Source organism: Apus apus, chromosome 4 (genome assembly GCF_020740795.1).
Source record: "Apus apus isolate bApuApu2 chromosome 4, bApuApu2.pri.cur, whole genome shotgun sequence".
Taxonomy (NCBI): Eukaryota; Metazoa; Chordata; class Aves; order Apodiformes; family Apodidae; genus Apus; species Apus apus.
Window position 1 is genome coordinate 38,536,714 of NC_067285.1, and position 22,728 is coordinate 38,559,441.

Sequence of the window (22,728 nt, forward strand, 5' to 3'; positions counted from 1 at the left end):
CCTCCTGAAATCCTGCAGTAGAAATATTATGGTGCACTTGCTGAAACCATGACAGATTGAGTCTGAGCTGGTTTATGATTCTGGGATCAGCTCTGCATCACTGAGCTGCTTCAAGGCCCTGTGAGTCAGGGCAAGCTCAGAGTTTAAAAACCCAAGCATCACCTAAATCACTCTTGAAATTGAATTCTGCAGATCAGAACTGTGCCTCAGCACTGGAAAACGGGCCTTTAAGATGGAAATGTCAGTGGTGTCTGTCCTAAAGAAAAAAAAAACAGTCTTGTGGGGGCCAAATTAATTTTGTCTCAGACTTGTAAGTTCTTTCATCTCACTGATTACTTCTAGACTTAATTCTCCCCAGGTCTTTCCTCCTGGTCTAAATACTCTTCTGTTGCTTATGCAAAGTTGAGTTAAAGAGGGATTTCTCATGAGTTTTTGTTAGAACTGACTTTTAAAGCATGGACATTTATCATCATAATCGTGTTTCCAGTTGGACCAAAAAGTTTAACTAGCAGCAGAAACCACAGTACATATCAAAGCTGAATGAAACAAATCCTGGAGCCCAAAGACACTGTTTCACTGTAGGGAATACAGCAAAGAAACCAGCTATGATCATAACAGTCTAACCTCACAAACAGGCCAAAGTGCTGTAGAACAGTCCTGGTTTTGTGGGTTTGTTAGTTTGTGTTTGTTTGGTTGGTTTTTTGTAGATCCCAGCCAGTTATACCTTAGAGAGATCAGAGATCACTTTTATATTCTGTAAAGCAGTAGGCACAATGTGGGTGCTTAAAAACAGTGAATTGCTGGAGGGCCAGGGTCTGTGACCAAGCCACCATTACAGCACAAGCCATCCTCATCCTTCTAGCCCAGGCTCAGCACTGCTAAGCTGGCCAGGAGGTTTGTGGGCATTGAAAGGCTGAAATCTGGTTTGTACCCACAGTTAACACACAGTACTGGCTTCTGCACATGCTGGTGGCACATGAGAACTTCAGCCTGGCAAGCTGCAAAGCTCAGAGTCCCAGGTGTGCACCCAAATACTTGTTCCCTTGCTCCCAGGATACCACTTCGTGCTGGTCCTTCATGCTAAGCCTGGGCAGGGGATCCCAGCACCAACTAAAGACCCCCTGCTGAACTGAGCCCCAGCTGCCTTCTGAAGCCCCCTTTGCAATTACACCAGTTTCTCCTCCCAAAATCTACAACCCAGAAGAGAGAAGATCTGGAGGTCCCTGTCCTAGGTGGTTTTACAACCAGGACCTTGGCAAAACACAACAATAGCCACAAGCACATCATCATGGGGATGCAGACAAACCTCAGCAGATTCTCATGACTTGCCCAAGGCTTTCTGTAACCCTTGCTTTCCAGAAATTCCTTAGAGAGCTGTGTGCTGTGAAGCTGTGCAACTTCCATCTGCTGAATTATTTTCCGCAGTAGATTAAAATTAAACATTCAAACTTTATTTTAAAGTATGGGTTCCACATGCCTAAAGAAACCTCACAGTGCATATCTGTCCAGATTTCATGACAACTTATCAATCAATCAATATTTTAACTGCTAACAGCTCTAGCTAGTTCAGATTTCATAATTTCTTTTCAAAGAAATCAGGTAGCTTTGTGACTATGACACTGCCTTTAACAAACTATAACCTAATATCCTGCAATCCAATGTCCTCTGCTACCAAAGTAATTTCTCCCAGTACCTTTGTAAGGAAGGTAGGAAGAATTATTTGTCATTATCTACCTTTGTGTTCTTCTGAGCTCAGCTGTTCCCAGATATCACCTCTGCAAAATGTACTCCTTTGACTTACAGTGTTTCTTCATAAAACAGAAATTACATTTATTCAGCTCACCAGCCCTTTGCACGAGGCAGGATTTTAGTCCCACGGAACTCCTCGGTTTTGCCTTCGGAAGGACTGCCCTCTAGAGCAGGAACCATGTCTGTTCTCTTTTGTCTAGGCATTGAGTGTGGAGATGATTATATTTTTGTTTAATACCCTAAGGCTGTAATGGAACACAAACCTTAGAGGCTATAACTTTTACTCTTTTGGCAACTCTTGAATCTAAATTAACTCCACAGAACCAAGACAGACTAAAACTGCTCCAGGGGTTACCAGACATGGCCCTCAGGATGGAGGTCTTAGCAAGCTTTTCCAGCCCTTGCTGGAAAATTCCAGCCCACGCTGAATGTACTTTCTTTACAGCTCTCATGTTTGCATCACTCAAGGGCTTGAGAGGTGTGGAAGACCACTGAAAACAGGCAGGATTTGCAATTGCTTGGCTACAACTCGGAAACTTCTAACTTCAGCTCTATTTACCCTGCCAGGCTCATTTTTGGCAATGCTTTTGTAAATCAAAGATTTAAAACTCAGCTATAAAATCTAAAGAGTTAGAGTTGTTACACTTTTACTCTGTCATCCTCATAAAACACTAGAAAGGACTCATTTGAAGATGATACTTTTGGGGTGTTTAAGCACCCTTTAGAAAACCCATTTGCCATTTCAAACAAGCCTTGGCTATTTGGTTACTCCTCAGCACATACAGGTTTTGCCCTTTACAAACTGATTTGCAAAAAGCCACACTCCCTTCAGCTGGTTCAATACAGACAGAGGTTTGTGCTCCGAGCAAAGGGATGCCACTGGATGCAAAGCTCAGACTGACAGCCCTGTGGTGCTGCTTGACATCAACCAGGATTGTTGTTTTCCCACTAGAGCTGCTGCAAATGACTGGGCTTTTTTCAAGGCTGTTGCTGTATCACCTCATGAGTGTAGAACATTCCTTATGAGATTTAAGAGGGCATATTAAGATAGAATTAAGCTTAGTGGAAATCTATTGGAATGATGAATCTGCTCTGTAGAATTCACTGAGCTAGCTAAAATAGACTATTGTATATTTCTTGAGCTAGCTGAACAGGTTATTGTGTTGTACATTTAGTAGAAAGATACTGGCTTGAAATTATGGTTTATGAAACCCACCTTCTTGGGTACATGGTTAGCTACAAATCTACCAGTCAGCAACACAGGAGCACCCTGTAGATAGAGGTAACAGCCTAACCTTAAGAACACCTCTTCAGCAACCACAGGGGGCCCTGAGAGACCACCAAAACCCCTGAGGAAGCCCCTCAGCCACCTGTTGTGCACATGTAGTAAAGACAGGAACACTGGAATTAGTTCAAGGAAACATTACAAATATATATAACTTCCAAGCAAGGATGATCAACAGGCATGGTGCAGGTGTATAGAAGCTGAATGCTGTTAAGTAACTGAAAAGGAGAAAAATTGTAAACTTATAAAAAATTAGATTTTTACAGATACTTAATAAAATTTATTGTTAAAGGGGTGTGGAGTTACATTCCATGGAAGACACTAGGAAAGCTTTCATTATATGTTAGCTGCTGATGAATAAATGTTTTCTTATATGAAAAACAGTTGAGGTATGGATACATTTTTTTTAGTAACCTGCTTTGTAGTTGAATTAAGTTTATGTCTTACTTTTCAACTGAAAAAATACAGATTTCTTCTTATAGTTCTTACAGGCTTGGAGCTGTTGCTTTTGTGGAAACAGAAGTCATAATGCTGTTTTCACAGAGATGTTGAAGGGGAAGAAAACAAAGGGTTTCACCTGTGAATGTCTGGTGTGAGTAAAGCTTCTTGTTTCTAACAGTATAGTTGCTTCTCAGCTTTACTGAAAGTGTTACCTTTTAGTAAGTCAGTGACTTATTCCTGTGTTTGAGCAGTTTAGTCTTAACTTTACTTAGTTTTTTTTATTATTGGGTGCAAGAACACCTGTGCAGTTCTACTCTGCTTTTCAAAAGCAAAGATATGAATTGAAGAGGCTGAGATGAGGATTTACTGGTGAAAGTAAATGCAGGATTGAGTTACTTGGTTTGTTCATTTAATTGCTATGCTGAAGTCTGCAAGAGAGCAAAGATGCCTGAAAGCAAAGGCTAAGCATGGCAAGATGCTAACGAAAAAGCTAATTGATAAATGGTAAGACAAATATGTGACATATTGCAGTGCCTTTTTTTAATAGCAGAAAGCTTTTGTCCTAGTGAGTTGATCCACATCCAGGATCAGCTCTGAAAGCAGCAGTCACTCCAGACTCAAACAGAAACAAAAAACAAAGTCTTGATAGCTGTGCAAGGTGCAAGAGATGATCTGCTCTATATGCATTAGCTGCTCTATATGCACACAGTGTAACCTACTATCATGGCTTAGACTCTACCTTTCGAAGTCAGCTCCGTTGAATTGTTTTGGAAGAAGAGCAGTAGGTTCAGGCTGCCTCTGGTAACCTGTCAGCAAACATGAGCTTAGGTGGTTACACCTGGCTGTGATATCCCTACCATCATAACGAGAAGCCTTTTAGAGAGGAAAGCTTTGGCTCACTTCAAATGAGAAGCAAGACCAATAATTTAGGCCCCCAACACTGCTGTGTTGAAGCTTTAATTTTGCTTTGCTACTCAATATCTGGATGTATAAGACAAATTATTATACAAAGTTATTTAGTAATAATGTCACAGTATGCTACACAAAATAAATAACTTCAGTGTTGTGAGAAAGGTTTGTGGTGCCAATGAACAGCCCCAGACGGATCCTGCAGCCAAGCACAGTTTATTTACATTCTTGCCAGAATGGGTGACCTAAACAAGCAGGCACACCCACAGTCAGGGGAATAAGGGTTTATGTTCCCTATTCCCAAAGTTCCCTCCCCTGTTTCCCCCCTGGCTGGGCACTCCAGGGTTTACAGCCTCCCCGATGCTTCTAATTATCCTATAAGTTTCCTGCCCCTGTTCACACATCCCATTCTAGCAGGTTACTTTTTACCTTTTAAGGCAAAATTTTGACCTTTCTTGCCCCCTTGGCTGTCTTCCCAATTACCAAAGTGATCTATACCCACTGGTGCCATCCTGCCCTGAGGAGCAAGACAGAAGTGGCTTCGTTGGGTCTGATCTTGGGCCATAAATCCTGCTCCATGTTCAGATCCCCCAGATGGAGCCCAATTAAGTCTCTCAGGTTATTGGACCGTAAACCACTCCAGGTGTCATTGGAATGTGCAGGTATCTCACTTATCTCAAACAAACGATTATATTCCTAACACTAGAGTATATATGTATGTATATATATATATGAACCAAACCCAACACTATGTTTTTAACACTCGAATGCAAAATCAACACTACATTTCACTTCTAACAGTGTGAACAAGCAGTTACCTCAAGGAAATATTAGAAGCTCTATGATGTTACATACATACATACATAGCTCTTAGAGCTAAGCTTTCCACGTCTTTGTTTTAAAGATAAACTAATACACTTGAAAGTGTTTTTTTTGTGTGAAGGCTTCACCTCTGCTGCTGACCGTGTCTGTTCGCCTGTTCGAGATGTGAAATAACTTCCTTGAAAACAGGAGGCGGGAGGGAGGCTCATTTCTGGCGTGCTTTGGATACTGTGCTGCATCGCCGGAGCAAGGGTCTGTCCTCCCGTTCCCGGGAACATAAAGCCCTGGGGGAAAGAAGATGCAGCTGCTGGTGAGACGGGGAGGCAGGGGAAGCGCGGAGCTGTCGGCAGCTCCGTGCCGGGGTGCCTGGGAGTCCTTGCCGGTGCATCCTGCGTCAGGCAGACGAAGAGGAAACAAGCCAAAGCGCTGCGCTCTTTCAGCGGGGTGCGGTGGGGTGGGGTGGGGGTCGGTGCTGCCGGGGGCCCCCTCGGGGCCGCCGCCGGCCCGCGCCGCCGCCTCGCAGAAGTTTGTCCCTCGGCGGCGTCGGTGGGAGAGGGGCGGGCCAAGATGGCGGCGCCCAGGGGGCGGCGCGGCCGGGGCCCGTGAGCCGCCATGTCGGGCCGGCAGGGCAACAAGCTGCCCAGCAACCTGCCCCAGCTGCAGAACCTGATCAAGCGGGACCCGGCCTCCTACACCGAGGAGGTAGGAGCCGAGGGGGGCGGGGGGGCTGGGCGGCGGGGTTGGGGGGAGGGAGTTTCGGGGGGGCCGCGCTCACCCGCGCCCGCCCGGGCCTTGCTCAGTTCCTCCAGCAGCTCCACCACTACCAGTCCCATGTGGAGATCTTCACCTTCCAGCCGGACAAGCCCAGCAAGGAGCTGGCAGAGCTGGTGATGTTCCTGGCGCAGGTGAGCCCTGGCCTGCCCGCGGGGAGCTCCCCGGGCCTGGCCCGCTCCTCGCGCCGGTCGCTTTTCCAGCCGCCTCCGTCGGGTGACCCGAGGTTTTCGCTGGAGGTTTCAGCGGGGTCTGTCTCTGCCCAGGTTGCCCACTGCTACCCCCAGCACGTGGCCAGCTTCCCCCAGCAGCTGAAGGACCTGCTCTCCTACCACCACACGGTGCTGGACGCCGACCTGCGCCTGGTGAGACCCGCGCCCGGGGGCCCTCGGGGCAGAGGGATGAGAGCCTCGGGCTGGCGTTGTAACCCGGGTGGAAGGTCGTATTTTGTGGAACGCTGGTTCTGACTCCCTGTTTCTCTCTCGCAGACCTTCTGTAAGGCTTTGATCTTGCTAAGGAACAAGAACCTCATCACCCCCACGAGTTTGCTGGAGCTCTTCTTTCAGCTGCTGCGCTGTCACGACAAGCTGCTGCGGAAAGTAAGCCCTGCTTCCCAAAACCAGTCCTGTTTTCCAGCAGGCGTTGGCTGCCTTGCCAGAAGAACTGCAGCACTGGCAAGGCAGCTGTTCTCCGTGGTAACAGGAAGAAGGTTCCATATTTCAGGTTATCTGCCCTGAAAGTGAAGATAATGTGCTTCCTGTCCCCAGAGTTACAAGGGTGGTCTGTGGTACAGGCTGGGCTTGCTAAAGCTGTGTTTCATTTTCCTGCCTTGCTGTTGGTGCTGGAAATGAAGCACTTTTGGCAAATGCAGAAATGAAGAGTAGGTGAGACTTCCCAGGATAACTTCATGCTGTTTTGCCAGCTGTAATTTAAAGGGGAATTGGTATTAGCTGTGAGTGGTTTGGTCCCTCATCTTAGTACTTGGAGGCTGTGTGTGGGAGCAGTGATGCAGCTGCCTTGTTCTCTGCACGGCTTCCAGGGGTTCCTCCCTGTCATCTCTCCATTTACAGACTTTGTACACTCACATCGTGTCAGACATCAAGAATGTCAATGCCAAGCACAAAAACAACAAAGTGAACACAGTAAGTATTTCAGCCTTTGGATATTCTGCCATCTAACCTCTTGATGTGCTGAAAGACCCAGAATAACTGTGCCCGTGCTCCTTCCTCAGACGCTGCAGAACTTCATGTATACTATGCTGAGAGACAGCAACCCTACTGCTGCCAAGATATCTCTGGATGTGATGATTGAGCTTTACATGAGGAATATCTGGTAGGTCTGGCTGGTTCCACTTTCATTGTGGGGCAGCTCTCCTGACATCATGAGTGGCACATAGTGCATCATGTCAGACTGAAGGGCTGGGCCTCCTTTTTTCCTTTTTTGTGTTCCAGTTGATCTGTGTTTCATGGGATGTGGCTTAGCTGGGAAGAAACACTGTTGTGCATTGTCCCAGAGCTGTTGAGGTTGAGGCTTTGATATGTTAGTTGAGAACAGTATGGAAATGGTGTTGCATTTGAAACAGAAGCTGTGTGCAGCTTGCTTTTTTGAGCTTTTGCACTTAAAACCTGCTAATATTGGCACACAGCCTGTCTTGTACAGTGGGAGGAGCAATTTCCATGTAGCTTTTTGGTTTTTTTCTTTTTTTCTGAAGACTTAAATTCATTCTGGAAGACTGATCTACTAGGTACTTTGACTTCAGGGCTTTTTTAATGAGGCTGTAATATGGTTCCTATTTTTAGCAATAGCCTGAGAAATTGTTGCCTAGAGGTAAGTATTGAAAGGAGTAAAAGCCTCCTGCTTGCTCCTTGACTATAAAACATCTTAAGACTTATAAGCCCTTCAGTATGTAACTCCTGTGCTGCTCTTGGTTCTTGCACAGAAATGAAACTGTATAGAGATAAAAATGCAACAAGTGGCAGTTCTGGGGAGCAGATGAAAATAGATCAGTAGAAGGCAGAGAACACAGGGGCTGCTGAAAAGTGTTGCTGGAAGGTAAAGACCTCTGCAATCTTAGGGAGTCAATTTTTAAGTAAGAGCAACTTGGTATGAAACCAAATTTTTTCGTGGAGCTTTGTTACTAATTTTGATTTTTAAAGCATAGTTTATTTCAACTATCGTGTTGATTTTCTAATGAAAGTTAGAATTCTGCACTGACCTTTTTTACCTGGTGGGAGCTTATCTTCTTTTATCGGAGGAAAAAGTGGAGTAATCTGTCTTCAGTTATCTTACTGGAGGTTGTTCTTTCTGCCCCTTCAGTCACAGCATGAACTAGGTGGAGCACAAGTGTATTTGCTTATTTATATGAAGCTACTGTGATGTTGGAAGAAAATAAAATTATAGAAGCTTAATTTCTCAGCACATCTGCTTTGAGAGACTTGATTTTAATGAGGCTTCCTAATTACTAGGAGTCACATTTTGTGAGGCTTTATTTTCTTTGAGGCTTTATTACTTGAAATGGCTAAACTTGCAAGGTAATGTACTGTTTTCCAGGAATGATGCCAAGACAGTCAATGTTATCACAACTGCCTGTTTTTCCAAAGTGACAAAGGTGAGAACAGAAATCACTTGATGTTACCTGAGCTATGTTTTTCCTGTGGATGCAGCTTTTTATTTGGGTACTGTAATTGCTAGCAAGCTTCACTGGTGATTTGTGTTATGCTTGTTTTCTTTGCAAAATGCTGCTCATGTTGTGGGAGGAGGTGGCATTTGGCTCCTGTGCAGAGCAGCAGAATTGGAAGCAGGCTGGTGTGGGAAAGGTGTGTGTACGTGCCACTTCTGCTCAGCAGAGGCTGCCAGAATATTGCTTCTTTCTAATGAGCACTGTAAGGCTTTCATTTCTTACATGTGAAGAGTGCTGTTGTCCTGCCTGGGGGCTTGAGTACATATTAGGTCTTTTGTCATCCGTGTCAGTTCTGCTTTGCTGTGGGTTTTCAAAGCTGTTATGATTTGAGGCAAGTTTTTCAGCTATGAAGGTCCAAAAGCTGTTCCATTCAATAAAAATGAACTAGTCAAGACTAACAAAAAACCTGAGCAACGCTTTTAACCTAATAAATGTTTGGACTTTTGAGCACTGTCTCGGGTATCAGCTGTGCAGGAGTTCCTGATAAGGTTCATGTGGAGCAATTGGATTGAAATGGCTTTGCGGAATGATAGGAAGAGAATCTGCGTCTTTAAGCTTGCTCCAGGCATTGTGGAAGCTCAGCTGCTTATTGACTCTATGTGTGGCTCTGACTGTTGAGACTGGGCAGCAAAAATGGACTAAGTGTCTGTAAAACACCTGCAGATTTCAGTCTGATTTGTTTTGCTTTCTGTTAATACTCATGCCTGTAAAAAAACTGGGTAAACTAAGATGTAGATGTATGTCTGTTGCAAGTCCTCTTGTCAGTTTGTCCTAGCTTACATTAACTTTGCTTTTCAGGTGTTAGTTGCTAGTTTGAAGTTCTTTCTTGGGAGAGATGAAGATGAAAAACAAGATAGTGACTCAGAATCTGAGGTGGGTGTTGTGAATTGATTCTTCCCTTCTCTGTTCTTCAAGCTGGTAGATCTGCCCTCCTTGTGACCCTAGCTCTATCAGTCTGTCTGTTACTTATTTTTCAATCTTGTTTCCTACAGATGTTTCTGTGCCTCACAAAGTTCAGTGTGCTTGGCAGGTGGCCATGGAGATAGGAGGATGCCTTTGCTGTCTGTCTCTAAAGCTTATAGCTCCTTTGCTTTCCTATTGTTGTGATAGAAGCAGTTCACTTTGAAGACCTAAACAGGGGCGGGTCAGCCTAGTTCACAGGAGATGATTTGCTAGATGTGCAATGCAGAGTTGTGGGAAGAGGCTTTTCACTGTAGTGGGTGCTTGTTTAAGTTTCTAGCTGTCTGCTTTGTTTTCCCTTTTGTGCTCCACTTCCTATTTATGTCCAAATTAACATAATCCAGTTATCTTGAGAAGGCTAATAACCTGTGAAGAATGAGTGAACATTGTGTTCAGCAATGAGGTGAACAATGAGTGAACAGTGCTCTCTGACCAGATGTATAAACTACTGTATTGATGATCAAGTCTCTGGTCTCCCTTGCATGTAGGTATGTGGTGAGTTTTGTGGCATCAGTATTATAAATGCTACTGTATCTGTATGATATTTAGCAAGACGGAGAGATTTCCAGTACAGGACGGGATCCTGATTCTTTGAGTTTCTCTGATTCCCATGTGAAGCCTGGTGTCACCTGAGCCTTGTTTTCCATTGCCTTCTGCAGGATGATGTTCCCACAGCCAGGGATCTGATGATGCGATACGCAACTAACAAGAAGAACACCAAGCGCAAGAAGAAACTGGAGAAAGCCATGAAGGTTCTCAAGGTGAGGGACGTCTGACCTGCCAGGGTTGGAACTTGATCCTTCACATACAGAGAGCTTGCTGCCCCTGGTGACTTGGCTACCTTTTGTCACCTCCTCTGGGTCAATGTCCTCAACTGTTCCAGCACCCATTGCCCAGGCATGTGCCATGTTTGTGTGGAAGAGCCATTTTTTGAAACAGTTTTAGAGCCTAAGTTGTGGATGAGTTCTACTCTGGGTACCTATTGTGTGGTCCCCTACGTCTAAGTGTGTGGTGTCTCAATAAGTAACTTTTAATGCAGCTCCTGTGAGGTGGCAGGAAACCCTGTGCAGTTGAAAAGCGTGATAGTTTACTTGTTAAAGCACCTCTTTGAAGAGAAGAATGATAAATAGAAGCTTTTAACAGCAGCCTGGAACTGAAGCAATTGCAGCTTTTTCAAATGTCTCTCTCTTTGCCATGCAGAAACAGAAGAAGAAGAGCAGGCCAGAAGTGTTCAACTTCTCTGCTATTCACTTGATTCATGATCCCCAAGGTAAGCATGCACTATTTTGTCTTTTTTTTCAAGTTGTGTGTTATCCCAGACACTGAGGCTAGGACACAACTCTGCAAGGAGAAAGGCAGTGACAAGTAAATAGAAATGGGCCGTGTGATACTTGCAGTGTGCTTTATCTTACAGTTTCAGAGCACTGCAGAAGAGTGGTGTCAATCCTATTGTGCTTGATGTAGCACAACAGGTTCAGACAAGGAAGAAGCAACGTTAAATCATCTACTTGATGTTGCTGCAAATCAGGATGTGGCTGTCTACCTTTCTTTTATCTGTGAAGGCCATAACTCGTGTGAATAAGGAGTAGTTTATGATAGCTTCTTTGGCTTACCCCCTTCAAAAATATACTTCTATTATTATTTTCATGTTTCTCCAATATCACTTCATCTTAGTCTGATCTAGTGAACCTCCACAGATTGTTTTTCAGATGAACCCAAAACATATCTATAACAAATCTAGCTTTAAATACTGAGTTTGTGCTTCTTATGTAGTGGAACTTGTTCTAGTGTTCCTCTCTGGACCTGTGGACAACTTCAGACCATGTAGTAGGCATGTGAGAATAAATGCAAGCCATTGGGAGAAGTGCTCTGGCCTCCTTGAATTTCTTCTGTGCCAAGGGCACTGGGCTTAAAAAACCAAACCAAACTGCCTTTTTAACCTTTATCCCAACAGAGTTCTGTATTGTGCTGTTTAAGTAAGCCATCAATTTCTTACTGCTTCTTCCAGACTTTGCAGAGAAACTGCTGAAGCAGCTGGAGAACTGTAAGGAACGATTTGAAGTGAAGATGATGCTCATGGACTTGATATCTAGGCTAGTTGGAATACACGAGGTACATGCTCTGGTAACTTTATAATGATCTGATGGTAGCCAGCCTGGTTTGGATGCTGGCATGCCCTGGCCTTGTGCCTCTGGAAAACAGGGTTCAATTTGGCATGTTGAGAAGTGCAGATGTCTACTCAGGTAGCTGCCAGTGGGTCTCGTGGCATGGTACAGTGGTGTAGACTTGTGTGGTACTAAATGAGCTCTGCTAGAGAAACCTGTTGGCCTGGAGAATAGCTGAGCTGTCTCTAATAAACAGAATTTCCAATACTTGTGTGCTCCTGGGAGGCTTTTCAAAGGAGGAAGACTATTCAAAGGAGCTGGGTAATTGCCCACGACTGGCAGTCTCTAAGATACAGCTGAAGTGTTCTCAAAACTGCTGGAGAGTTTCTGTGTGGGAGAGAGAAATGTGTCCCTGAGGCAGAGGGGGAAGTGTCATACTGTAGGGTTTTGCTGCAGAGCACCCTAATTTAAATTCTGTGCAGTTTTAATAAGAACCACTCTGTGTTTCACAGAGCTTGGGGTTGAGCCTTATTTTTCCTTTGTAAAAATCACTTCCTCAGCTCTATATATGTCAAACTCAAGAGGAGAATGTGTCATGTAATAAAATCCAAGGCATTTGGAGAGCAAACTGTATAGAATTCTTGATTTTTCTATGTCATATGAGGCTATGATGCTGATCTCAAGTTGTTAATCTGTTACAACTTCTTTCTTGCAGCTTTTTCTTTTTAATTTCTACCCCTTCATTCAGAGATTCCTGCAGCCCCATCAGAGAGGTAAGTAGCTACCAGCAGACAACACTGCTGGCCCATCGTGTCACATGCACAGTCAGTTCTTAGGTGGCAGTAGCTTAGAAGGAAGTAATAGTCCAGAGGGTGTGGATCAAGGAAGTAAAGGCCTTGATTACCAGAAGTGTGAAGGGCTTTGGACTTTTACAGAAGCTGTGTGCACTCAGTGCTCCTTACCTGAGTACTTGAGGAACTCCAGCAATAGCATAAAACAAATCTGCTGAGTCCCTACTTCCCTGCAAAGCATGACTGCCTTTTGCTGCTTTATTTTACTGGTGTTACACTCTAATTCTAGAGCATTTCTTTTTCTCTCCTGGCTGTTAAAGGAGGGACTGCACTGCTGCTGGGATGGAGAGCAGAGGAGTTCCTAATGCTTGGTGGGAGAGGAATGATGTTTGTCCTAAATAACTGCAGACTGAAATGGCTTTGAGACTTAGACTGAGCAGCTTGTTGAGTTAGCTATTTTGGTGGATGCATTTATTGGTCAGACTAAGCTGCAGCGATATAAGTTGGTGTCTTCTTCCCCCTTTTCTCCCAGAAGTGACAAAAATTCTTCTGTTTGCTGCTCAAGCTTCACATCAGCTAGTACCACCTGAGGTCAGTACTTCACCTGCCTTTCATGATGTTCGAACTTGAGTGGAATTGTGGGATGGCGGTAGAAAAGGGAATCTGGTCAGACCCTTTGTTTTTAAAAGCTTATAGTAACTTTAGATGCTTCTGCAAGTTACAAGGGATTGTTTTTTATAAAGGGAATAAAAACCACCCATGTCTGTCTTGATTTCTGTGAGGTAACTTGTCCAGAAAATATTTGCTGGCTGTAGTGAAAAGTCCTGAGCTCCATAATTCTGTGAAAAGGCCTCAGTCTGTTAATATGAACTCACTTTGACACTTTCATTAAATAACATCAAGTTTTATTTAACCTTTTTCCTTACTTGCAGATTATCCAGTCAGTGTTAATGACCATTGCCAACAACTTTGTCACTGACAAGAATTCTGGGGAGGTCATGACTGTAGGGTAGGTACAGAATCTTACAAGAACTGTGAAAACTCTTTGTGGAAAAACTTTTATTTCTGAAGCCACCTGAAAATTATTCCTGTCATTGATATTATGCCTTCAAGAATCTGCTTGAACAAAAAAGTTAGAATGGTATCTTAGCAGAAACTTTTCTTATTTTTCTTGGCACTGTTTTAAATTCCATGGAAAGATGGGTTTCTGTGCAACTCCAGGAATGGTGACTCCACCAATTTTTTGGGCAGATCTATTCAATCTATTTGTATATACTCAGTGAGTGGCTAGCAGCATAGCTCAGGACTCTTTGTGAATTAAATTTTGATACTATGGATTAAATGTTGCTCTTAGTGAAAGTGTTATGTACTTTGGTCAAGAAGTATTTAATGTGTGAAGATGGTTTAAAATGGAATTTTTGTGAGCACATAGGCTTGTTATACTGTTCTTAGCCTGCTCACAGTTGACTCCAGAATGGTTTCTTGACTTTTTTTCCTTGGCCTGGGGATTGTTTGCTTCTCCTGTCTGCCTGGACCCAGACTTCACTTGCAGAATTTTGGTGTCTAGGTTCAGGCAACATAATAGCTGGAGGGTAGAGTATAGGCCAAAGATGGAGGATTTGGAAGAACCTTTGTACAGAGCTCCTTGTGATGTTCTTACACTAAATGTTGTATAAGTGCTTTACAGGGTTCTTCAACTGCCAAATAATTAAGTCTATTATTGGGCCCGTGGGAGTTACTTCCAACTGCATTGTTAAGAATATAACTCTTCCAACTTTTTAGAATCAATGCAATAAAAGAAATCACTGCGAGATGTCCCTTAGCCATGACCGAAGATCTGCTCCAAGACCTTGTTCAGTACAAGACTCATAAAAATAAAAGTAAGTGTATTTGCATGAGTAGAATTTATAATTTTTTCTCCTGTATAATAAGGTCCTCCATTGCTAAGCCTTTCGTAATAGTGATGTCTCAATTGTTTTTCTGTGGGTTGAGAGGTATCATTTTCAGGATGTCTGAGTTTCTCTATTTTCAGAATATATAGATAGGAGACAGAACAGTCAGGGGTGGTTTAGAGCAGGAGACCCAAAACTGAAGGGAAACTGCTTGCTGGAAAATATTGGACCTTATGGATGAGCTGGACCCTGCATTGGAGAAATCAGAGCTGTAACTTCAGAACAGGCATGAGCAGTTTTCTCAGAGTTCTGCTTTTCTAGACTTTTGATTCTCTTTATTTCTGGGTAGATGTGATGATGTCTGCAAGAACTTTGATACACCTTTTCCGTTCCCTGAATCCAGAGATGCTGCAGAAGAAATTCAGGGTGAGTGTTTTTATGTGTGTTGTGTTCAGCATCAATGTAGGCTTGTGCTCAGAAATGATTGCTCAAAAACTTCTCTCAAAGCCTCTTCAGAATGAGCTGGAATCAGGCCTGTGTTCTTTCCTTGCTGCATTTTTATGTGATGCATTCTTATTTCAACGTTTCCTTAGTTCAGATTTATCAGACTCATTGGCAAGATAGTGTTACAGAAGCTTGACTGTCTTCCTAGAATTGGCTCAAGTTTTTAATAATTCAGGATCTTCTCTTACTTGATCAGGCATAATTTATCTTTTCTCCTGAATCTTCTTCTCCCCCAGCTTATTTCATAGATTTGTGGGCAATAACACAGCAGACTGCTTAGCATGTGTTTTGTTAACTTGCAGGGCAAGCCTACTGAGGCCTCCTTGGAAGCTAGGATTCATGAATATGGTGAACTGGATGCCAAAGATTATATTCCAGGAGCAGAAGTACTGGATGTTGAAGGAACCAAAGAGGAAGGTTGGCCTTCTCTTCACTACTTCTATTTTGAGCATCACTATCACAAACGTTTTTATTTGGACTTAAAACTGGGCATTTGTGCATTTCATTTGCTGCTATTACATGCTGTGTGGGTTAGATGCCTGTTGTCCATTCAGAGGCACTGATACTATCACTGAGTAAGTGCAGTTTATCCAGTGCTGTTTGCTACTGTGTTGTGTTGTCTTACACTGAGGGATAGAAAAGCATTGTACAGCTATGGACCTTCATGTGTTTAGCTCTGCTTAAAGCAAAGTTTTTATATGAAGCAAGGCAATGGGACTTAAATATAGTGTTTGACATCTTTAATTCATTTCCTGTGTAGATGCTCCATACAACCTGGAATCCCTGCCTGAATCAGGGGCAAAAAGATGGGGAGGGACTGAAAAATTAAGCTGCAAGTTGGGTAAATGATGCTTGAGGGCACTGGGATAGTGCAGTGGAGGTGTATTGGAGGAATGAACACCCTGATATTTCAGGTTTCTTAGAGATGTGAATTGGGTGGTAAGTATAACAATCTTTGCTTTGGTTTGTGAAGCTGGCAACTAGCACATTTGTCAGTTTGAACAACAGTAAAGAGCAATGCAAACACTGCAGAAAGGAACGTGGGTATAAATAGCTGTGCTTCCCTCCTTGGTTTGGATTGCAGGGAGCAGGGAACACCATTACTAGCAGCGTAATAAGGACTGGCATCTGTACAGTTTCTTCAGAGACTGTCCCCATTTTGTTTTGAGGTTGTTTAACTTCAGATGCGAGTTAAGCTTGGCAAAGCATAGCTCTGTGGGACAGCTTGCTGGGACACTGAGTGTGCTAGCTGTTGTGGGTATTTTCTGAGGCTGGTTTGGTCTTGGGTGAACAGATGTACGTAAACCCATTTTATGTCAAGGCTCTGATCACCATTGCTCCAGGTTTGTTGAAAGCTCATGGTAAATGTGTTAAAGCACCTGCAGGTCACGGTAATGAGAAAATACCCCAGCTGCTTTTGGGGTGCATGTATATATTTTCAAAGCCTTTGCACTGCCATATGCAGTTATCACTAACAACTGGTATCCATAACTGACTGTGCACGTGATGTGGATGTACTAAGAAATCAAAGCTGAGGTTTTTTTGCACAGCTCTGAATCATTTGCAAGCCAGATGGAATTTGATAGCTGAATGTGCCAGTGGGAAAGCATGGGAGCTGCTGGTCTGTTCAGCTGTGGATGTCTTCTGAAAAACACTAACAAACAGCAATTGAATGTGTCAAGTATCTTATATCTTGGTAACGTCTAGGTAGTTTTAAGGCTGGAATGCTGAGACCTAACAGCTTGCCTTGTTTGGTGAGCATGTCCCTGGGCATAAATGCATTAGGTGATAATTAATCAAAGGTGGTGGGAGCTTTTGATCTGATCTGAAACTTTCAAACTCTTAACAGTTAAGTTAGATCTGTACTGTGCACTTGTTCTCCTGAGCAGATGGATGGGAAAGTGCTAGTCTGAGTGAGGAAGAAGATAATGAAGATGGAGAATGGATTGATGTGCATCACTCCTCAGATGAGGAGCACCAAGAAGTAGTGAGTTCTAAATGTCTTCTACCCCAAGTACAAACAGGTCTTGTTAATAGCAGACCAAATTATGTTGCTCTGTGCCTTCACATGGCTACTCATAAATAATTATACAGGGCTTGACCAGAATCAGGGAGGTTGAAGTACTACTTGGCACCTGTGCTGAATTGTGCATTTCCTTAGGGTGGGAAGGAGAGATGGGGGAATTCTGTCCTAGTGCTAAATTCTTTCAAAGCTATTCACATGACTGCTCTTACTTGCTCTGACATACAGAGTGGATGTCCTTGTCTATACTAATACTACATGTTAGGTATAAAACTGAAGAATCCTAACAACTGGTTGTAGCATTTCCCAACAATATTGCCCCTACGTTGGTATTTGGGAGGCAAGGATCATGGATGAACTGGCACAGAAATGGTTTGCAGAGCCTCTGGATGATTATTTTTGCACTTTCTCCAAAAGGCAGAGAAGGTGAAAAGCATGCCTGTGGAGGAGCGAAAAGCCAAAGCTGCAGCAGTCAGTACCAGCAGGCTGCTAACCCAAGAAGAGTTCCACAAAATACGCCTTGCTCAGCTCTCCAAAGAACTTAATTCAGCACCTGGCAAAGCTGCCAAAAGGAAACATATTGAAATAGATGATGAAGAGGAGCAGGGCAGGTAGGATATGGACTATCAAAGAGTGCTTTCTTTTCCCTACAGTCTGATGATAGAGCTTTTAATTGTGGCAGGACACAGAGCTTTCCTGTTGGTCAGTACCCCCTGCTGAGACCCATACAGCCTAGAAGGGCTCCTGGCTGGGGTGATTGATTTATCCCTGGAAGAAGAGACAAGAGAGGCTAATGGAAACCATGTTTTGCTTGTTAGACCAGTAGGCACATGTGGCTGTTTTGGTAGTTGCATGGTTATATCTCCACAGTTTCTTAAACTATGTAAAGCAGGACTTGCAAAACATTCATGAGAGACCTTTGTAAGGTTGTCACGAGAATGAGGGGCAAGAATTAGCTTGAGACAGAACAAGAAGTGCTTGAGTGAAAGTTAATATGAAAACAATGGTGTAAGAGATTGCTGAGATACAAAGGTCTTGTTTTCCTTGCCAGATAAAGGTTAGTTTGTGATGGCCTTTTGTTGGATTTTTGTGTAGGGGAGAGTTGCTTTCACTCAGAGATATTGAACATCTGCATAAGAAGCCTAAATCGGACAAGGAGACCAGACTAGCAACTGCTATGGTGAGGAACTGGGCATTTCATGTCATCTGCCTTTCTAGATACGGCTTTGTGCTTTTGTCTCCTGCAGAAGGTGGTGGGATTGCATCTGTAAGACAAGTCCACAGCTGCTGTCTGCTTTTTGAGAAATATTTCTGAGGTGGTTTGCTGTTGCACCTTGGCTGTAACAAATAAACAGCCTCTTGGTGGTCCCAGGTGACAATGAAAATAGACACCCCCAGTGTTCACTGTGACTTAAGAAATAGAGCCAGCATGGAAGGATTGCAAGGCATCTACAAAGTCATACTGAGCCTGGGTTTATTGTCCCTGCTTTGGAATCTGTCACCCTAGCAGCTGATGTTACCTGTATGGAATGGAAAATGACCCCCTGTTCTGTTAAACTGTCTTATTGCAGGCTGGAAAAACAGACAGAAAAGAATTTGTGAGAAAGAAAACAAAAATTAACCCCTTTGCCAGCTCTTCCAACAAAGAAAAGAAGAAGCACAAGAACTTCATGATGATGAGATACAGCCATAGTGTCCGGACAAAAAACAAGCGTTCTTTCAGGGAAAAACAGGTAATGTTTCATGTTGAAAACAGAGAGGGCAGCCTGAGCAGTAAAGTTTATGCATATGATGTGGTGTCTATGCTGTGCCATTAGTCTTTGTTGTTGACTTGAAGGTTTAATTGCTGGAAGGGACTGTGGGCTGGGTGGCTTCCCTTGAATCCTACCCCAGAGGAGATAGATCAGAATTGGTGGTGGTAAAGAATGCTTTTGTCAGTCTCTTCTCTTTAATATGCATCAAGGACCAAGCCCTGTTGCACAGTTAGGTTAGAAAGGCAATAATAATGTGGCTTGTTCTCCTTTCTAGAAGTTCAAAATTATCATACTAGAACCCTGACTACAATCCTGTGATAGAAATGTTTTCCTGATATGGAGTAGTTGTTTTTCAGGACAGTCTTCAACAGTTTTTGCACTCTCCATATTTTACCTTTCTCCTGTTACTGTCATATTATGGACTTGCCTGTCCTGGCCTTGAGGGTCATCTGAGAGCTTGTCAAAAGTGTCCTTAAAGCACAGGCATAAATGTTACTTATTACCTGTTTGAAACTGTTTAGAAAGATGTTTCAGTTTAGCTCTGCTTCCTGCAAGCCTGTCCACAGAGTTGATATAGGATTCAAGACAGCCCTTGTGAAAGGATAAACAAGGTACAAATGTATTTGGCAATCCAGTTAATCCATGTTCCTGCAGGCAGCTGTGCCAAGGGTAGCTGAAGGAATGCCTCCAAGGCAAGCCAGAAACCTTGGGGGATGACAGTGCTGCTGAATGCCTTGAGCAGGGATCCCCTATATCTCCCCCAGATGTCTGGGGTTAGATGAGCTGCAAAGGAGGGTGGACAGGGAGTCCCCCTGCTCTTGTGGTGCACCTCAGCTGGGGTAATGCCTGGTGTGTGGCTGCTGGTGGTGTAGGCACATTGCCTTGCCCTGCAGTGTTTCGCCTTGGCAGAGTAAGTCTGTGCTAACCACAAAACTCTGGCTTTAAAATCCTTTTCTCTAAACTGGCTGATGGGGAGTTTAGGCTTCTGCTGGGTGTTAGAAATTGAACTCCTTTTGAGGATGTTCCAAAAATAACTTATAGAATAATGAAATTATGCAGGGGTCTGGTTTTATAGACTCAATAGGGAGAAGCATGTTAAGTGTTTGTATTAAATGGGAAGACTTGCACTAATTCTCTGTAGTCTTCTTATTTTCTGTCATTCTGCCTCACCTCAAATAAGGCTGACCACATTAACCCAGCTCTCAAAACACATAAAAAAAGTTGCAAGCAAACAATCCAAGTACTTCTTTCCAACAAGTCTTCTGGAATGGTTTTATTCCGTTCTCCCAGTGGATGTTTTGTGTTTAAATGTAATGGCTAAATAGTGAATTTCTGCATACTTGTTTAATCAGAGTTAGGCCGCAGCATCAGTTCTGTGGACCATGATTTGGAAAGACTAGTTAAGTGGGTTTAAGTACTGAAATTGTAGGGTACTGTGCTCTGCTGCTGCTTTTAGTGGTAGAATAAAATGACTATACCCTAAAGCTAAACCCCCTCAGCAAGTAAAACACGCCTGAAATACACTACAAAGTCTCCTTAGAGTGATATGGCACATGAAAAAATTCTAGCATCCCTCCTTCCCCTCCTTTAAAAGGACTTTGTAATATTATTTCAAAAAAACACTCATCCAACTTACCTCTCAGCTGAACTGAAATCTTTTCTTGACCTGTTAGTTCACAGTATCACAGAATCATTCTGGTTGGAAGAGACCTTCAAGATCACAGAGTCCAACCACTACCCTAACTCTGCAGTGTCCACCACTAAACCCTGGCACCACATGTGTCTTCTTAGATGTCTGAAACAGTTTGTTACTGTAATATTTTTCACGATACAGGATCTGCTTATGTATTGAAACATTTTTTTTAAGCCCAACTTGTTAACAGGACTATAGACTTTAGATCATAACCAGTGTAGTTGTTGGCATTTGCCAGTTACTGCATCCAGTTTTAGGTGATAAGCTATTAATGTTTTTTCTCTGAGACTGAAGAAGCTGAGAAGTGTTGATGTGATAGTGTTGTTATCTTAATACTCTTCTTACCTGACTCTCTTCCACTCTTGTTTCACGTTTAGCTGGCTCTTCGAGATGCACTTCTGAAAAAGAGGAAACGGCTGCTAAAGTAACACGTGGGAATGGAGAGGAGTACTTGATCACCTGTGAAGAAACAGCCCTAGAAATGCTTGTTTCCACACACCACGGCTCCACAGGAAAAAAAAAAAAAAAGGGACTGAAATGCCCTATGGGTTTTTCTGCTTTCTTCAGAAACATAAATTGCACGCTTCCAAGTTGTTGGATAGTGAACCTGCAGGACTGACAGAAAAGACCTTCATCCTTGCAGGATTTGAACTTTTTTAAAGCATTCTAGGGAAGAAAGCAGTTGTCTTTGATTGAATAGAACTTACTTACAGCTGGTTTTGTATCTGTAAGTGTTAAAACCTAAAACCTTATTGTAAAAAGTGTTTTACTTGAAGCAACTAATGAATTGGAAGGGAAAAAAATGTCCTCAGCGTCCGTGCCTGTCTTAGTGATCTGATTTTACAGACTGAGTAACCTATTTACTAAGCAGCTGTTTTTATCCATTTAGTAACAAAACCAAGTTCTTGTGATACAAGTAAGTTCAATTGAGCAGTGAGGGGGAAGAACACTTTGATCAAGTGACCGGTGAGGGGAAACAGTTTCATTATGGTTTGAAGAAAATAAGAAAAATTGGTATATGTGAGAGGGTTTTCATATTGCCATTTAAATAGAAAGGTAGGGTCACATGCAGGAGAACAAAGGAATCTTATTTTTCTATATCAATGTATCTTGTGGTGGGACTTGACTAGCGACTGATTTTTGAAGTACAAGGGAGAACAACGTGGACCTGTGGATTCTTCATACCCAAGACTGAACTCTTGCTTCAGCCTTTACCTCTGCTGGGACCATTGTGTTTGTACCTTACCCACCCACCTGTTTTAATGGAACCTTGAGGGAGTTATTTGTACTTCCCTTGGTCAAATTCTGTTTTGAAGTGGATTTCCTTGTGGGGCAGGCAGAGGTGCCACATGCTCAGATTAATAGAAAAGCAGTTGGTGAGGTATTTTTCTCCTGTTTTCTTAGGAAACCAGGTTAATGTTTATATCCTACATAGGAGTTCACTTACCTGAGGTATGTTATGTTGAATACACAGTTGTATTCACCTGAATTCCTATTTGTTGTGTTTGTTTTCTTGGCACATCTTGCTGTTTAAAGCAAAAAAGCTTATAGAGGCTTCAGGGAGATAAGAGAATTGTGGCTTTGAATGTTATGTTCAAATTGAATGTTCCTGCTTAGGGAATTCAGAGATTGCTACCTGGGAATGCTGGCAGTGAGCTGGCCAAGTAGAGTTTATGGAGCTGGGAGCTGGAGAGGTAAATGGATGCAGAGGAGCTTTAGTGGTTTGAGGATGGAGGGTGGAGCAGGGGGCTGAAGAGACAACAGTAAGGGGAGGAGCTGGGGAGCACAAAAGACACTTGTGTAAAACCCCCTTTCAGTTTTATCCCTGTTATGTGCATGTGTCAAAAAAAAACAACTTCTGAGGCTGAAAGGGGGATGCAATTTTTTTTTTTGTTCGAGCTTTAGGACTATTGCAGAGTCTCCTCCCCTTGTTTATGACCTCGTGGTGGGGCTGAGCAAGGTGGTTGTGTGTGGCTGTGTCTTGTGCCCTGCTTCTAAAACGTGAGAGTGTCGGGCTGCCCTTCTTACTCTCTTCGCCAACATGAAGCATAAAACGGAAAAAAGAAAAAAAAGGGGGGGCGGGGGGGAGGGAACCAGGGCTTTAACATCTCTTGGTGCGCCTGTCGTGTCCTGCCTCTCCTCAGGAGCGGGCGGGAGGGCCCGTCACCGCGGGGGACCGGGAGGAAAAGAGGCCCCTGCGGCAGCTCGAGCCCCAAGTCCGGGCAGAGCCCCCCCCCCCAACTCCGGGCAGAGCCCCCAAAGTCCAGGCAGAGCCCCCCCACTCCAGGCAGAGCCCCCAGCTCCAGGCAGAGCCCCCCCCGCGGCCCGGCCGGGCTGGGCCGCCCTCCC

The 22,728-nt window shown here is 43.5% G+C and overlaps 1 protein-coding gene across 2 annotated transcripts; it reads left to right on the forward strand.

The window, feature by feature from the left end:
- Positions 1-5,773: 5,773 nt before the first annotated feature.
- Positions 5,774-21,868, forward strand: SDAD1 (SDA1 domain containing 1). 2 transcript variants are annotated; one of them, XM_051618520.1, is made up of 22 exons: positions 5,774-5,908; positions 6,007-6,111; positions 6,244-6,342; positions 6,466-6,576; positions 7,048-7,119; positions 7,209-7,309; positions 8,528-8,585; positions 9,456-9,530; positions 10,277-10,378; positions 10,818-10,887; positions 11,626-11,729; positions 12,438-12,495; positions 13,046-13,104; positions 13,446-13,522; positions 14,296-14,393; positions 14,755-14,831; positions 15,212-15,326; positions 16,799-16,896; positions 17,350-17,543; positions 18,028-18,112; positions 18,504-18,665; positions 20,757-21,868. In XM_051618520.1, exons 1-22 carry the CDS (start codon positions 5,819-5,821, stop codon positions 20,805-20,807), a joined length of 2,061 nt encoding a protein of 686 aa, XP_051474480.1. In that variant the 5' UTR covers positions 5,774-5,818; the 3' UTR covers positions 20,808-21,868. The 2 variants fall into 2 exon arrangements, with proteins under 2 accessions (XP_051474480.1, XP_051474479.1); XM_051618519.1 differs by having other exon boundaries at positions 6,007-6,342.
- Positions 21,869-22,728: the final 860 nt, after the last annotated feature.

What these genes read in the sequence shown, in the direction of transcription:
- SDAD1 (XM_051618519.1), top strand. Translation starts at nt 5,819, where the DNA reads ATGTCGGGCCGGCAGGGCAACAAGCTGCCCAGCAACCTGCCCCAGCTG. An exon ending in GTTTTTCCAAAGTGACAAAG is followed by an intron (nt 8,586 to 9,455) that starts GTGAGAACAGAA and finishes TTTGCTTTTCAG; the next exon opens with GTGTTAGTTGCTAGTTTGAA. An exon ending in CTTGATTCATGATCCCCAAG is followed by an intron (nt 10,888 to 11,625) that starts GTAAGCATGCAC and finishes TGCTTCTTCCAG; the next exon opens with ACTTTGCAGAGAAACTGCTG.